Source organism: Solanum pennellii, chromosome 9, assembly GCF_001406875.1.
Source record: "Solanum pennellii chromosome 9, SPENNV200".
NCBI classification, from domain to species: Eukaryota; Viridiplantae; Streptophyta; class Magnoliopsida; order Solanales; family Solanaceae; genus Solanum; species Solanum pennellii.
Window position 1 is genome coordinate 60451143 of NC_028645.1, and position 18162 is coordinate 60469304.

The 18162-nt window shown below is 34.3% G+C and overlaps 1 protein-coding gene across 1 annotated transcript; it reads right to left on the minus strand.

Moving 5' to 3' along the window:
* Window positions 1–4924: 4924 nt before the first annotated feature.
* LOC107029476 (poly(A)-specific ribonuclease PARN-like) lies at window positions 4925–15689 on the minus strand. The gene is made up of 8 exons (XM_015230902.2): window positions 15236–15689; window positions 14569–14699; window positions 8716–8904; window positions 8534–8646; window positions 8178–8291; window positions 7979–8093; window positions 7672–7887; window positions 4925–6147 (listed from the first exon to the last, which is right to left on the minus strand). The coding sequence occupies exons 1-8, from the start codon at window positions 15568–15570 to the stop codon at window positions 5501–5503; spliced, it is 1860 nt and encodes a 619-aa protein (XP_015086388.1). The 5' UTR covers window positions 15571–15689; the 3' UTR covers window positions 4925–5500.
* Window positions 15690–18162: the final 2473 nt, after the last annotated feature.

Sequence of the window (18162 nt, forward strand, 5' to 3'; positions counted from 1 at the left end):
TATCCATGGAAGTGTCGTGGAGGAATCAAAAGGGTTAAGGGTGCAACTTTCGAGGCTGATGTCGATATGATGTCCTGTTATCCCCATACTATTTCCCTTTGATTTTATTCTAGCTAAAGGTATTTAGTTGTTCACGGTTCATCCTTTTGGCTTCATGTGTCTTAGTCGTTCTCATGTTTCCTCGTGCATGCATACTCATGAAAACTTGAATTTTAAGAAAAATGAGTTTACTTAAATGATTTCTTCATGATTATGTGCATTTGACTACGATTGCATGTATATCTATGAAATGATGTTTTCAATATGTTTGAGCTTGGAGTTGATGTTCCTCCTTGATATTGTGCATTGTGATGAAGTTGCATTCATGTATGGCTATTACTTCTTCTTACCTACCCTCCATATGATGACTTGAGTGCCATTCGAGAATGAATATTCTCAAGTGGAGATATCGTAACACCTCGGAGTTTGGAAAAGAAAGAAAAAAATAGGTTGCAGGTTGAGTCTATGGGTCCCATCTATAGACCGTAAAAGCTTCTGGGGGGCGTAGATGGAAACCCTAGGAAGTGGGAAAATAATTTTCTAAAATCAAGTCTCATTACCCTTCTTATGGCTCACCAGGACGGTCCATCATTCTTTGTACAAGTCGTAAATAGATCTCCTAGGTGGGTCACAAACTTAGTGGAACTTTAAAGGTCAAAGTTGATTTCTACAGTTGGTGTCTGTGGATGTAGGATGACCTATGAGCCGTAGAAGTGTTCCGTCAAAAGATATGTGATTTCATGGTCCCAATACTTGGTCTACGGTTGACTAGTACGGATCGTAGAAAGTTTCACGATCCGATGGTCGAAACTATAAATCGAGTCTGGCAGTTATTTTTAAGGGGCTTTGGGTCTTTTCCTAATTGTTTTAATCCAATACTATATTGTTTTGCTTCTACCCTAAGCCCTATATAAAGCTTTTAAGACAAATTACTCACTTTCAATTCATTCTCCTAAATCCCCTAAATCTGACCAACCCCAATTTTTTTTAGTTTCGTTGGGTTTAAGGCTAACTTATCTTGGTGGGAATAGACAAGTGTCATCACGTCCATTTTTGGGTCGTGACAATTATTCGTTAAGAATATGGTGAAGTATTAGGATTTGTTAAGGCATATCACTAGTAATCGAGACCGTCATTTTATTAGAAATTGGAAAGAGTTATTCAACTTGCTTGGAACGGCGTTGCACTTTCTCACTAACTTCCATTGATATACCCATTGACAAACAAAGTAGATCAATGACTTATTGGAGTGCTACTTGAAGCATTGTACATTATGTGAAAGTGTATTAGAAGGATTGAGAATGACTATTTGACATAGCTTATTTCTCTTATAACATATAGAAGAGTGATTCCATGAGGCATAAATGGTTTGATCTATCTACTGGCCAATAACCACAATCTCCACATTTACTATTTATAATGTTCGACGAATATAGTATAAACGATTATCATATGGACAAATGATAAATGGATCAACTTGATACTTCTAAGTTCTACTTAGAAAGGCAATTGGGCAGATGAAGAAATTTTTGTACCATACGAGGTACCCATAAACTACCAAGTTGGGGATATGATCATGGTTTAGTTTATACCCCGAGACAGTTCAAGACACTATGAGACATGCAACAAAATTTAATTCATAAATAGGACTGGTCGTTTAAGATTCTTTCCATGATGGGAAAAATCTTGTACATACTTGGAATGTCATCACTTCTCAAGATTTATTATAGCTTCCATGACAAGCATACTTAAGTTATATCACAAACACAAGAATGATTTGAATAGGGGCCAAATAAAAATAAGGAACAAGGCCACAACTATGATCCTAATCCCCTAAAAGGGGAATACACATGAAAAAATCATATTGGACTAATATGACGACTTGTGATAATGTAAGAATAAGATTAAAGTGTTCAAGTAGCAGCATAACCTTACAATCGTTGCAATATTATCTAGGGAAGAATGTTACGACTCATAATGTTATGGCCTAAAGTATTGGTGTCCCCTTAAAGTTAGCACGAAATTTCACTTAGGCACTTCAAGTGGGCGATGTTAATTTTAGACACCTCATGTAGGAATTCATTGTGTCATTTTGACATTCTTTTGCCAATCAACAAAAATATATGAGGTGTGTGTTACACTCGTGAATGACGTGTAAAGTGACGAAATAAATTATGACATTTATCAAAAATAATTTGTAGATAATGAATTTTGAGTATAAATATAAAGTATCAATGACTCAATGACACAAGAATTTTTGCCCAAATAATTTTCTTAAAACAAATGAAATCAATAAAATTCCACATGAACCCNAATCTGCACATACCCATTTCCCCACCCATTGTCTTCTCCAAATACCTCCATCTTTTTTTTTGTTAAAACTTCTGGGTGTAGCTACATACTCTTTCTTTTTTATTAGTGTCTTTTTCAAATATATTTTTTTCTTTTTTTTTACCCTAATTAGCAGGTATTCACCAAAAATTAAACTTACTCATCTTTAAATATTAAATTCTTTCAAGAAAGAATCTCATGAATAATTTAATATTTAATCTTGAAATGATTCTATCCCTAAATTCCTAAAATAGTTTCCATCATTTTTCATCATTTTACTGTTTTTGTTTTTTTTCACCATATTGGATATTTAAGATTCTTACAAAAATGGCGGCTGAAAATAGGAAAGAAGAAGAAAAAAATAATTAAAAAATCGACTAAATAGGTTTTTCACGCGCGCTCAACAAGTGTATTACACTCACTAAGTTATGTATGCAAAAGGTGTTAAAATGACACAACGAGACCTTATATGAGGTGTCTAAAATGAACATCACCCACTTGAGATGTCTAAGTGAATTTTGTGTCAAGTTTAAGGGGCCACCGATGTTATCATGCTATGTATGCGTAATCAAAGACACTTTTTTCTATGTGGGAAGTTTATGTGCATAAGGAGGCTAACGCTTATAAGAAAGGTTCTAGAAAACAATGAAGATTTTCTTTGGAAGATTCTACATCCCTATGAATTTGTTAGAGAAGTTTTTAGAACCTTATAACGTTGTAGAAAAGTCTAGAGAAAGATTTATCTTATAAATATGAAGGACATCCAAACAATATTATTGCACGTTAGTTCCAAAGAGACTAATACATAAAGAGGCACTCATTTGTAACTCGACAAACAAATTATTCAAGTCTTAAATAATATAAAAAAATTCTTTGGTAAATCTCTCCTCTTTCTTACCTATCTTTTTTTAGAATTATTAAGTGTGATGAGACTAACATGACATAGCACAAAGCGTGAGCGACTTCTCAAGTATCACATAGTGTGCTTAGTCAGAGTCTAAAGTCATGATAAAAAACTGAATAATATCATACTTTTAAGGCTCAAAATTACTTATTTTTTGTATAACAAATATTAAACAATGTTTAATGCTTAAAGATGCCACAATAGAATGATAAGCTTATGACAACTAATAGGATATAGATAGAGTTGTCAATATGGGCTAGCCCACCTCATCAGGGCTAACCCATACATGTTTCAACATTTTACGGGTCAAGCGGGCTAGTCCATTTTGGTGTGGGCCATAAAACGGCCGGCCCAGGCCACAAGTACGTGGGCTACAAGCTTGCCGGGCCAGCCCACTTTATTTAAAAATTATATTATATTTAGAATTATTAAATTAAATTATAAATTATAATTTAAAAATATTATCATAAATATCGACAAAACAATATTACATGATGTTAATGTTACTACTTCTTAATCAAATCCACAAATAAAATTATCTTTGTAATATTATTAAGGTTTTTTTCAAGTAAAAGTATAATATCTAAATAGAACTATTAACCTAATTATTTTAAATTTGTATTCTCTTTAATTTTAAATTTTAATAATATATTATATTTTTTAGTTAATTTTTATTGGCCCACGGCCGAACCTACCGATATTTCTCAAGCCCCACAAATCAACAAGCTTATTCAGGTAGGGCTAAAAAGTTTTTTTCTCAAATGTGCTCCAAAAATCGTAGCTCAGCCCTATTAAATTCTGGGTTAGGCCAGGCCGGCCCAACAGGCTTAGCCCATATTGATGGCTCTAGATATAGACATCAAGTGAGACATGATGCAACTAACATCACTATTGCTTAATATAACGTTTGTTTTAGAGTTTGTATTCAATTGCAAACTTAGATTTCAACTTTAGAGTTTGTATTCAATTGCAAACTTAGATTTCAACTTTTCTAGACGTTTGTTTCGATTGTTCGAGCTATTCTAAAAAATTGTATTTAAAAATTTTTACCAAAAAATTGGAAAGTTTTGCTTTTGTTGCAAAAATAGCTCAAACAACCTTCAAAATTAGAAAACAAGATTTGCAAACTTAAGCCAGTGAAATTTTACATTGGAAGAACTTCAACAAATTAAAAAAAAATAACCCAGTGAAAAGATTTGAGAGAGAATATTTCAAAAGATCACTTAACTTAACTATGAGCAGTTCTATAAAATCACTTAACTTTGCTTAATAATCCAAAAGTCACTTAATTAAAGATAATTATCTTAAAATACCTGTCAATTTTGTATTATAACTCAAAAGTCACTCAATCAATTTAAATAATTTTTTTCATTAAATCTTAGCTTTATTTTTAAAAAAAAAAAAGATTAAGTCATCATTTTTAGAAAGAAGAAAGGTGCCAAATTTAACCCTTTTCCGTCAAAGTTTTATGGACAATAAAAAATTTCAATATATTATCACATAAAATTTTGTTAAACAAGAGAGTCCTCGTAAATATGTATTTGACCCATATAATTTTACTGTTACCAAAGAAATGACAGCTACAAAATGTTACATGTCCCCTCTTGACATAAGATGATATGCAATTAGAACAAACTTGACAATATGATAGAATTCCTAAATGGTTGGATAAATGCACAGTCCATATTTGCCATTGAATTAGGAGCATAATTTAAGGGTGGAGTTAGTACAAACATTCAATTCTTCAAAGCAACCTCACCTTAGCACAAAAGTTCATGATACAAGAATGAGGGTGAACCAATTTCTTGGAAACATGGTAACAATATTAGGGGTCTAGAATTTACTACCCTTAGCTAAGTGCCAAGTGACCATATCAAAAAATTTATCTTTCCGTTTCGATACACCAAATAATGGCACTCTACTTTAGTATCCTCCGGAAAACCAGCTATCCTCTGATCTCCTTGTCCAAAAACGTAATTGCCTTAAGAAGCAAATGCCATAATCCAAGAGAACATGTCAACTTATATACAATGGCTTAGTTTGCCATGATAGCCACTGAAAAGCAATCTCCTTTTGATGCATCAACTATCAATTTCATTCCTGCATACATCCTCAATGGCAGCAACTAGGACAATCAACAAAACATATATGATGAAAGCCGGCATACCAAAATCAGTCAGTCTTGGCTTTGGTAATGGTAGATATGATTCAACTTTATGAAGCATCTTAAAGGTCATCCAGGTTAATCATTTCATCATTGTTCCAACACATCCCTGACAGCTCTTTCGACTGTGCTTCTGAGAAGCTCTCAATTTCTCCCAAAGCCTTTTCCATGGAACTTGCTAAATCTGCTTCCCACAGACCCAACTCACAGACTTTCTGGTAGGTATCATAACCTGCAGCTGTCAGGCCATCTGCCAGCATCTCCTTCAGGGTAATAGTGCAAATTCCTCCAGAGTCCATTAGCTGAAACAGGACTTCCGCAAAACCAGGATTCCTGAAAGCAACCACTGCACAACTTTTATCCACCATCTTAACATCAAAGTCATGGAAAACGTCATGTGAACCACATAGGAGGCTCTTCAGCTTCCCTGCAGATGTCATACCCCTGAATCCCCATAGGAAAACTAGATTTTTACTACTGATCTTTCTAGTATTATCAGTCCTCACACTAACATCTTCATCAGCGGAACCATGAGACCTGGTAAAACAAGGGTTGTACGAGTTTGTGTAGCATTCAATTGCATCAGGAAAATGGCCCTCAGCAGCTTCAGGAGTTCTTGGAGCAATTTTCAATATGGAGCACAGCTTTGCGAACAATTGGCTTATCTTCACAGCATCATGTCCAAGAGTCTTCACTTCATTCACCTCAGCTGTTATTAATTTCACACCAGTTAGAATTAATTTAAGCAATTATAAGAGAAATCAATCAAAATTTGCCTGCAAAGCCAGAAAAAATCTAGTCCAGTACAACATAGCCATGTAATCCCCAAGTGAGGTCCGGGGAGAATTCCCACAAGTGGAGTTTGATGAGGATAGGATGTACGCAGACCTTACCCCTACCTTTGTTGGGTAGAGAGGTTGTTTCTGAAAAACTCTTGACTCGAAAAAAAATATATGTAGTCCAGTCAGCAATATATAATTTTTTTTCTTGGCCAGCAACATAATTAAAAGATCTAAAAATTGGGGGATGAAGTAGGTAGTAAACACAGAAGTGTTGCAGTCAAATATCAAGATGAAAAACTTCCTTCACAGGGATATTGCCAGTTCACAGCAAGCCACATGTTGCAAGGGAGCGTTTGGTATCTCCTTAGAGTTGCACAGGGATAAATTCTGTAGGTATTGGTAATGCAAGGATTATTTTTTGTTAATATAGTTATGCAGGATTCGATTATTCATATGCTAGTTATTCTATATTCTACCCTAAATAAATAATACAAAGAATCCCTCATATATTCTACCCAGTTCACAGCAAGCCACATGTTGCAAGGGAGCGTTTGGTATCTCCTTAGAGTTGCACAGGGATAAATTCTGTAGGTATTGGTAATGCAAGGATTAATTATGTTAATATAGTTATGCAGGATTCGATTATTCATATGCTAGTTATTCTATATTCTACCCTAAATAAATAATACAAAGAATCCCTCATATATTCTACCCAGTTCACAGCAAGCCACATGTTGCAAGGGAGCGTTTGGTATCTCCTTAGAGTTGCACAGGGATAAATTCTGTAGGTATTGGTAATGCAAGGATTAATTATGTTAATATAGTTATGCAGGATTCGATTATTCATATGCTAGTTATTCTATATTCTACCCTAAATAAATAATACAAAGAATCCCTCATATATTATGCATGCATTAGGTATGTGGAAAAGAAAAATATGAACCAAACCTGTATTAGCAATGCTATGTTTTATGTGGAAAAGAAAGACACCATCCTTACATTGTAACTTATGCTGGACTTTATGTGAAGATTATTTTGCCCTGTTTTTGTAACCAAACGATATACTATTACTCCCACCATTTTAATTTGCTTCTCTTATTTTCTTTTTTAGTCCGTTCAAAAAAGAATGACTCTTTTCTATTTTGGCAAATCTTTTGTTCCAACTTTCCACATGACATGTTTAAGACCCAAGATTTAAGGGCAATTTAATACATTTGACATATCTTTAATTTAAAACCACACTTTTTTACTTTTTTTAAACTCCGTGTCAAGTCAAAATAGGACAACAAATTGAAATGGAAGGAGTGTAAAGTTATGCTAGTTTTAATAGATGGATAACTCCTCTATGATCGGCAACCAAACGACCCCCAAGTTATTAAGCATAATTACATTGTAACGGAAGCTGGAAATACGTTATCTAACATGTGCCTCATGATATCAGGGGTACTTACCTTGGTTAGGTATCTCTATATCAATAGGGGCAAAAAACCGTTGTTTCAAATATGAGATACATGCAGGCAAATTGTTCACTTTTGTCTGAGGGTTGATTTCGTTCATAAGATGATTGACATCAAGTACATTGGGGAAGACCAAACATAATGAACTTCTGAATTCCTCCAGCGTTGATGGCAATGGAGCTAAGAACTTGGAATGAACGAAAGTAAAATCTGCCAAATAAAATGCAAAATATTTAAATAACATAACAAGCATGGTCACCACATTCTAACATGAGCAAAAAATTTCCATATAGAGATTGACCATTAAGAGAGTTGTGGGCAACTACAGGTTTCTGAGAAGCGGAAATCAAATCGATCACCTCTCGAAAGCCACGGAGGCGCTTATTATGCTCCTCCTCCTCATTTTGAAGTTGCTTCTGTGAGTAGAAAGCAATATTCAAGGAAGGAGAAGACAATCATCAACAAGCAGTTACACCAAAGTTCGTAAGCTAGTTTATTACCTGTAAAAGAATCCTGTCTTCTTCTGAACTTGTCAAAACAACTCGAACAGGCCTTATTGTTCCTCCCATTGCTGGGTTTAGTAAAGGTATGACGTCAACAAAATCTTTCAGTGTCTGGCCCAACAGAAAGTTCAATTAGCATCAGATAGAACAAATGAAGTGATTTTTTATTCCATGTAATGGATATACAGGACCTTTAACATTGACAACAATTGAATTCTATAAGCATCATTCTGCAGGACATAGTCAAATTTGGAACATTGTATGCTATCATACACAGATCTTTAGCTTCTGTTTTTTTTTTGTGTGTAATTTCAAGACAACAATTCAAAAGGTAAGAAAGACAAGATAGACACCTCCATCACAAGGCGTACTTGGCGTTCACTGCAGACATCTATGCTCAAGCAAGGTCTGGATCCATATACTTCATCTCCCGAGACAATTTTTCTCAAGGAACTGATTAGAGCATCTGCAAGATGTCATGGGTATAAAAAAGAGAGCAAAGAAGAGTTGAATTGACAAAGACAATTATGCTCACCTTCAGGCTTCTTGTTTGTGTCTTTGCAAGCAGTTATCCAATTCTTAACTCGAGATTTGATCCTTTGTGCAAATACAGAATCAGCAACTGTATATCCTGATGGAGTTTGAACTGTACAGCTTATAGGTGATGCATTTCCAATTCTATCTACTGCGGCTGATTCTTGTGATTTGGATAAATATGATATGCCTGTCAGAACAAGAAGAGTAGGGCGCAGGAAGGTTACTTCGGCTTTCAGGCAAAAGCTACTCAACCAGCTAAAGGTACGCAAGAGTAAAAAATAGCTTCTACTATAGAAAATGTGAAAGAATTAAACAATTGTATTGATGTGCATTGAAGGTGTATTAAAGTGTATCATACATTATGGTGTATGTTACATACTAGATTATAGCTGGGAAGAGTTAGTTACAAATTAGTTATAAGTTGTTAACAAATTAGTTACAAGTTGTTAGTGAATAGATTGTATATAAGAAACAGATTGTGTGACATTATTTTTCAATGAAGTAAAATTTCTCTTCCAATCACTCTGCATTTTCAATACTTGTTCTTAAGCTCAAGTTGAGTTTTGGCTATGGATTCTTGCCAGAATCCATAAGCTTCACATGGTATCAGAGCGAAGATCTGGATCTGTAGCGTGAAGATCTGGATCTGTAGCGTGAAGATCAATTTGTTAATTCGAAACTTGTGTTGCTTAAATGGTTTCTACTGGAGTTTCAGCAGGAGATATCACAGGAACATCAATGGCATCCACGACCATTGATCATCTTCATCCTCTGTATTTGCATCCATCTGATGCACCTGGTTCGCTCAATATAGGGATCATGCTTACAGGAACTGATAACTACACTTTGTGGAGCAAAGCTATGCAGTTGGCTTTGCTTGGGAAGAACAAAGTAGGATTCATCGATGGAACAGTGAAACGTGATCAGTTTTCAGGGAGTTTAGCTCAGTTATGGGATCGTTGTAATGCCATTATTGTTTCGTGGATTCTGTGTAATGTAAGGATTTACACAGTGGAGTTCTTTTTTGTTCAGATACACAATTGATTTGGGCAGATCTAAAAGAAAGATTCAATAAGATCAATAGTTCTCGTGTGTTTCAGCTACATAAAGAGATTTTCACACTAGTTCAAGGTGTGTCTTCTATTTCTGTATACTATTCAAGGCTCAAAGATCTTTGGGATGAATATGATAGCATTATGCCACCACCTTCTTGTAATTGTCCTAAATTTAAAGAGTTTTTTGAACATCTTCAATACCAGAGAATGTTGCAGTTTCTTATGGGACTTAATGATAGTTATGCTCAGGCTCGTAGTCAAATTTTGTTGATGCATCAACTTCCTAGTATTAATCAGGTTTATGCTATGATAAGTCAAGATGAAAGTCAAAAACTAGCAGCAAATTTGAGTAGATCATTGCCGGAAAACTTAGCTCCTACTGCAATGTACACATCGAGATCTAATTCTAGGAACAAGAAGCCATACAATCCTAATGCTTTCTGTGAGTATTGTCACATGAAGGGTCATATGAGAAATGATTGTAACAAACTGTTGAAATGTGATCATTGTCATAAAACTGGTCATGTAAAGCTTGATTGCTTTAGACTTATTGTATATCCTCCAGATTTCAAAGGAAAGAAAGATACAGCTGTGGCTGGGAACTCAGTCTTTTAAGCATCATCTATTCCTTATCATGCTCCACAGCTTCCTCAAAAGGCTTCTCATCCAGTTGCAGAATCTGGGATGATGCCAATGCCAATGTTTACACCACAACAACATCAAAAACTTATTCAAATGTTGAATCAAACAACAATTGGTGATGCACATTGTGTGGCTAATATGGCAGGTAACTCTTCCTTATCTAAGGATACTTCCTTGCAGTCGATAGTTGATACTGGTGCTACTCATCATATGATAAATGATGCTAAGCATTTACATTGTGAAAGATTGATAGAAAATGCAGGTAGTGTTCAGTTGCCCACTGGAGATTCTGCAAAGGTATCTCATATTGGAAATTGTCCTATAGGAGAAGGTGATATGCTTAGACAAGTGTTATGTGTTCCAAACTTCAACTTCAATCTTATGTCTGTTTCACAAGTGACTAAGGATTTGAATTGTTGTGTCACTTTCTTCCCTCATTACTGTGTTTTTCAGGATCTCTCATCTGGGAGGGTGAGGGTGACTGGTAAAGAAAGAGATGGTTTATACATGGTAGATACACAAGTAGCAGAAAATTGTGTGCCTCAGAGATGTTTGACAGCAATACAAGATGTTGAAGATAAAGCTACTGTTTGGCATCAAAGATTATGTCATGTACCTATGAGTGTAATCAGGAAGATTCCCATTTTTCATAAATTTGGTAGTAAGTTTGTTTTGCATAATTGTGAAGTTTGTCCACTTGCTAGACAAACTAGGCTACCTTTTCCTAACAGTACAAGTAGATCAACAAGTATTTTTCATAAATTTGGTAGTAAGTTTGTTTTGCATAATTGTGAAGTTTGTCCACTTGCTAGACAAACTAGGCTTCCTTTTCCTAACAGTACTAGTAGATCAACAAGTATTTTTCAGCTGATTCACTTAGATGTTTGGGGACCATATAGAGTTGAAACTTTTGATGGTATGAGGTATTTTCTTACTATTGTCGATGACTATTCAAGATGGACATGGATTTTTTTAATGAGGTTGAAATCAGATGTTATTAGTTTGTTAAAGCATTTCTTTACAGAAGTTGAGACTCAGTTTGGCATAAAGATTCAGAAAATAAGGACAGATAATGGCTCTGAATTCTTTAATTCTAATTGCAATGAACTTCTCAAGTTACATGGTGTTATCCATGAAAGTTCTTGTCCATATACACCTCAACAGAATGGTGTAGTGGAAAGAAAGCATAGACACATTTTAGAGACAGCAAGGGCTATTAAATTTCAGGCTGGTTTCCCAGATAGATTTTGGGGGTTGTGTGTTCAAGCTGCAGTTTATGTGCTCAACAGAGTACCTTCTACTGCTCTGAATGGTGTGTCACCTTTTGAGAAACTATACAACAGGCCTCCTTCAATTGATCATTTAAGAGTGATAGGTTGTTTATGTTTTGCTACTAATCTTACTAAGCAAGACAAGTTCGGTCCTAGGGCCCTAAAATCTGTCTTGGTGGGATATGAAACCACACAAAAAGGCTACAAGTTGTACAATTTGGAGAGCAAGACATTTTTTGTTAATAGAGATATAGTTTTTGTAGAGTCTGTATTCCCCTTCAAAGACAGTTCTGCACTACCATCTAATCCAGTTTCCAATATAGATTTGTTCAATTATGATGAGTTGATCACTATAGTGCCACATTCCACTGTATCTTCTTGCTCAGATGATGCTCCTTCACAAATGTCACTTGATCATGTTGTTCCTCCAGTAAGAAAGTCTACTAGGAGTCTCAAACCTCCAATCTGGCATAAGGACTACATTACTACAAAATGGGACTAATAGATGTCTCTACTCCATAGCTTCAGTACTTGATTACTCTGGATTGTCCAACAAATATCAAAGTTTTGTCTCAAAGTTCTCAGTTGACACTGAGCCTGCTACTTGTGCAAAGGTTGTACAAGATGCTAGATGGGTGGATGCAATGCAGAATGAAATACAAGCTTTAGAAGATAATCAGACTTGGGAACTAGTAGAATTACCAAAGAACAAGAAGGCAATTGGTTGTAGATGGGTTTACAAAGTGAAGTATAATTCAGATGGTGGTGTGGAGAGATTCAAGGCATGATTGGTGGCTAAGGGCTATAATCAAAAAGAGGGATTTGATTACCAAGAGACATTCTCACCAGTGGTCAAAATGGCCACTGTGAGGTCTGTTATTTCCATTGCAGCTGCTAATCATTGGCACATTCATCAAATGGATGTTTACAATGCTTTTCTACAAGGAGATCTTTATGAAGAGGTATATATGACATTGCCTGAAGGTTTTAGTGGAAAGCATAACAACAGTACTGAAAATAATCAAGTATGTAGATTACTAAAATCACTCTATGGTTTGAAACAAGCTTCAAGGGAGTGGAACATCAAGCTTACACATACCTTGATTGAATCAGGATTTCACCAAAGCACAAGAGATTATTCTTTGTTTACAAAGAAGAACAAGACAAGATAATGATAGTTCTCATATATGTAGATGATCTGTTATTGACAGGAAATGATTTTGTTATGATTCAACAAACTAAGGAGATTTCACAACAAGCTTTCAAGATCAAGGATTTGGGAGAACTAAGATACTTTCTTGGGCTGGAATTTGCTAGGAGTGATGCTGGGATTTTAATACATCAGAGGAAGTATGCCTTAGAACTCATATCAGACATGGGATTAGCAGGTGCCAAACCAGTTTCAACTCCAATGGAATTGAATCAAAAACTTACTTCAGTTGAATTTGATGCTAATATTCCATCTACACATCCTGATGAAATATTGAAAGATCCTACAGGATATCAGAGGTTAATTGGGAGGTTGTTGTACCTCACAACTACTAGACCTGATATCTTTTGCTGTGCAGTGCTTGAGTCAGTTTATGCATTCTCCAAAGATTTCACATATGGAGGCTGCAATGAGATTAGAGAGATATTTGAAATCAGAACCAGGACTTGGTATTTTGATGACATCTAAAGGGGGGAAATGAGTTAAAAGTGTTCTGCGATACTGATTGGGGTGCATGTATTAATAGTAGGAGATCAATTACAGGGTACTTGGTACAGTATGGAGGTTCACTTATATCTTGGAAATCCAAGAAACAGGTGACAGTATCCAGAAGTTCAGCAGAGGCAGAATATAGAGCAATGGCATCTACAGCTGCTGAAATTGTTTGGATTGTTGGTTTATTTGATGAACTTGGAGTCAAAATCAATCTTCATGTACCATTGTATTCAGATAGTACTTCTGCACTTCAAATAGCAGCTAATCCAGTGTTCCATGAGAGGACAAAACACATAGATATAGACTATCATTTTGTGAGAGAAAAGATACAAGAAGGATTGATTGTCACAGCATACTTGACTTCATCTGAACAGCCTGCAGACATATTCACTAAAGCACTTGGACGAGATTCTCATATACATCTTGTATCCAAGCTAGGAATGAAGAACATCTTCATAGCTCCTAGCTTGAGGGAGGGTGTGAAAGAATTAAACAATTGTATTGATGTGCATTAAAGGTGTATTAAAGTGTATCATACATTATGGTGTATGTTACATACTAGATTATAGCTGGGAAGAGTTAGTTACAAATTAGTTATAAGTTGTTAGTGAAGATTGTATATAAGAAACAGATTGTGTGACATTATTTTTCAATTAAGTAAAATTTCTCTTCCAATCACTCTGCATTTTCAATACTTGTTCTTCAGCTCAAGTTGAGTTTTGGCTATGGATTCTTGCCAGAATCCATAAGCTTCACAGAAAAAGAGTAAAAATAGAACTTTTTGTGAAATAAAAAGTATAAAAATTCCCAGCTGTCAAATAAAACTGCTAAGATTCAAAATAAAATGATTGAGGTGGAAGAATTATGTTTCAAGGCACTTCGATTCTAGAACTTGAGCCAAGATATTTCCTTTCATTATTCGCATCTGCTACTTGTTCTTTGTTCATGATTACATAGAGAATGAGGCAGCTGGAGCAGCAACTAAAGAGATTTTGCCTGCAATAAATATCTATATTCCAATAACAGATGTTGGGTAAAGATTCTTTAGTCATTGTAAAAGCCACTGAACATTTGTTTTTGGCCGGTAACTTGAGGATACTAATAATAGATTAACCATCGAAATAAATAACAGAAACATGTCAGTCACGAGTTTTTCAAACCAGTCTAGCACAGCTTACCATCATATATGCAGGCATTGAAATCAAAACCTTCTTGAGACATAGAGGTCAAGTATGATGATTGACAAGAGAAACTATAAGAAGGCATCCCTATTTTTAACTCATCGCGAGGGAACAAATGAAAGTTATATCTGCACAAAAAGCACAAAACACTAGTCATTCATGTTTCATGTTTCCCTTTCTCAGACAAAATGATTCTTAAACTGAGAAGTTAGAAATATAGCAACTAATCCTTCATCTGAAATTGCCACTTAAGTCAGCACCAAACTAACACAAGAAAGAGTGGACACCACATTTTCATTAAGAATTTGAGCATTTGAAACATATTTGACAATTAAAAAATTAGAACCAACCCTGTCGTCCTGCCGAATGCACTAACCAATTGAGTAATAGGTTCTACAACATAATCCTAAACCAGAGTTAGAAAATGAAAGAAAAGAACCAGAAAAACATCCGTAAAACTAGGTACTTCTTCAATAGATACTTCACACACTTGAGCCAAACGAATAGCATTTTGATTTACAATTTTAAACCATCTAAACATCTATCCCAAATTCTTGTGATTGAACAGAACATTAGTTGAAACTAATAGACAACACAATCTTGAGAATTGAAATTAAATTTAAACAAAATAGAGAATTAAATGAGTGTGTTGAAGGTGACGCACGGGTGCACGATGAGCTTGGAACTCTTTATGGAAAAGGGGCAAACGGCGAACTGAAGGACCTGAAACCGTTCGGCGGCGTATTTGGCTTTGAGATAGGCGGTGCGGGCGGTGTCAATAGGCATAATACGTTGCCAGGGTGCAGAGTACGCTCCGGTATTCTTCAATGAGATCGCAATGAAATCAGAGTCGGAAATGCAATTGCGTATCTCTTCTAATGCCGCTGAGAAGTTGGATTTTGTAACTTGCTTTACATTCCATTTGCTCTGGCTATGTCCAGGGTTTGATTGGACAACGGTATTCGATATCATCGAGCAAATCAACCGCCTCTGTATCATTGAAACACGAATATACACCTACAGTGTGTGACTTTTCCGGGAAACGGCAGGACAGATACCGCAGTTGAGCGCCACCAGGCCAGTTATGGGAGAAAATTGAGAAAATTAAATGAAACGTGTCAAATAACTTGGTTTGGTTTTTGGTGACACATAGATGTAATTAAGTAAATTTCAGATAAAATTAATATTTTTGAAACTTTTAAATTTTTTATCAAATATAAAAAATTATTTTATTTTTTTAACTTTTATAATTCTATTCGCACCATTCTTTTTTTAAAAATGAGGATAAAATTTTCTTTTTTTCTTCTCTCAATATTTTCTCTTCTCTTCTTCTTATTTTTTAGAAAATTTGACTATTAAAACAAATATTCTTCTCCATTATCTTATCTTCCTTCTCATCTCCGGTCGTGATTGTGTTTGACTTAAAATTGGTAAGTCATTTTCTTTGAAAGATTTTATAATTTTGGAACAATACTAAACTTTTTTCTTGGGTTAATAAAGAATAAATCGTTCTATAGATGTGAAAAATGAATAATAGTGTAATGGTACCTATTATTTATTATTTTAGAAAGAAAATTAACAATTCCAAAAAGTCATAATTTGATAAAATGTATATGTTATGTTAACATTCAGTGAAAATTCGTTTTTTGTTGTTTTTGTTGTTCTTTTTATGACCATTTTGTTCATATGATTTAAGAAATATAGTTTTGTTCAGTTGTCCACAAATATTTGAAGTGTAGGAGATTGAAAAAATATATTTCTCAATCACTATCTATAATTAGTGAAAGAAAAAAATAATAACTATAGCTCTGTATCACACTCAAACTCAAAAGCCAAGGAGAACAAGAAGGAGAAGGAGAAGGACCTAGAGATGGAGAAGGACAAATTGAAAAGGAAAGCGAAAGAGAAAGAGAAAAAGTCGAAGTCGTCAATTGTGATGTGAAGCAACAATTTCCACCATTGATTAGATTAATGGTTATTATACCATTGTGAATTACTTTTTTTTGTTGATAAGTTGTATAAAACAATTGGTGAAGTGCTTATTTTTATTGATAATATTAATGATATTTTTGTTGAAACAAATGTCAATTATGATGTAAAAGAAGAAATGTGGTGTATGTGGCAACATATATAACCTATGTTGTAAAAAACACCACAGAATTATCGACATGTGCCACAACAGAAAGGATATATGTGGCAACATATGTTATAGAAAGAAGATATATGGTAACATATGTCACAGAAAGAAGATATGTAGCAATCACAGAAAGAAGATATGTGGCAACAATGTCATAGATGTAAGATATATGGCAACATATGTCACAGAAAGAAGATATATGATAACATATGTCACAGAAAGGAGATATGCGTCAACATTTCATTGTTACCAATGTGGTGTCTGTGGCATTATATATAACCTTTGTTGTAAAAAAAACTATAAAATTATTTGCATATACCTCAACAGAAATGATACATGTGGCAACAGATGTCACACTATGAATTGTCAAAAAAAAATTAAAAAATTAAAATAAAAAAGGTCTAAAACAATCGTCCCTTCATTTTCCCTCTCTTCTCCTCTATAAAAGGTCGTTTCGTTTCATATTTCAAATTTAATTTATTTTTACTAATTTTCATTTTTTTTCTCTCTTTCCTTTCTTTCGTTCCATTATTTCTTTACAGTTCAAATTGTTGCTATGTTTTCTACAACATCAGTTGTAATAAGTTGCGATTTTCTTCTACAACAAAGCATCGTTGCCCCTCATCATTTCTAGTTTATCGTTGATATCTTCTAAGATAAAATATAATAGTTATTGGTATTAAATCAGGACTTTTTTAATGGTTTTTATCACTTATTTGTTTTTAGGATGGTTGGGTTATTATTCCTTTTGAAATATTATCTTGAAAAAAATACATTTTAAGATGTACATGTTGTCACATATGACATGTCTGTTGCAATTTTCAACAAAACGTGCATATGTTGTCGCATATGTCACTTCAAGGTGGACTTAATCGATAATTGAGCAATTTAGAAATGAAAAAATGTCAAATTGAATCAAATTTTAGTACTTTGAACCATAACTAAACAATAAAAATTTGTTATAACATTTGGAACAACAATTTACATGGGTGTTATATAACCATCATATGAAGTTACTTGGTCATTGTATGATGAACTAGTGATATGATAGTCTTTGTAAAAATAATTGACAAAATTGATGAAAGTTATTATATTAGACCACATTTTTATGCTTAGACATGTTGTATGACTATACATTAGTGTTACATGTTGAATTAGTTGACAATTTAATTGATTTAACCCCAAAAGAATCATTTTATGATATACATATGTTGCCACAAATGACATGTCTGTTGCAATTTTTCTAACAGGACGTGCATATGTTGCCACATATGTCACTTCAAGAATGGGTTAATCGATAAATTAAAAGATTTAAGAATGGAAAAATTCAAATTGGATCAAATTTTAGTACGTTGGACCATAGTTAAGTAATAAAAATATACTATAACACTTCGAACAACGATTTACAAGGGTGTTATATAACTATCATATGAAGTTACTTGCTCATTGTATGA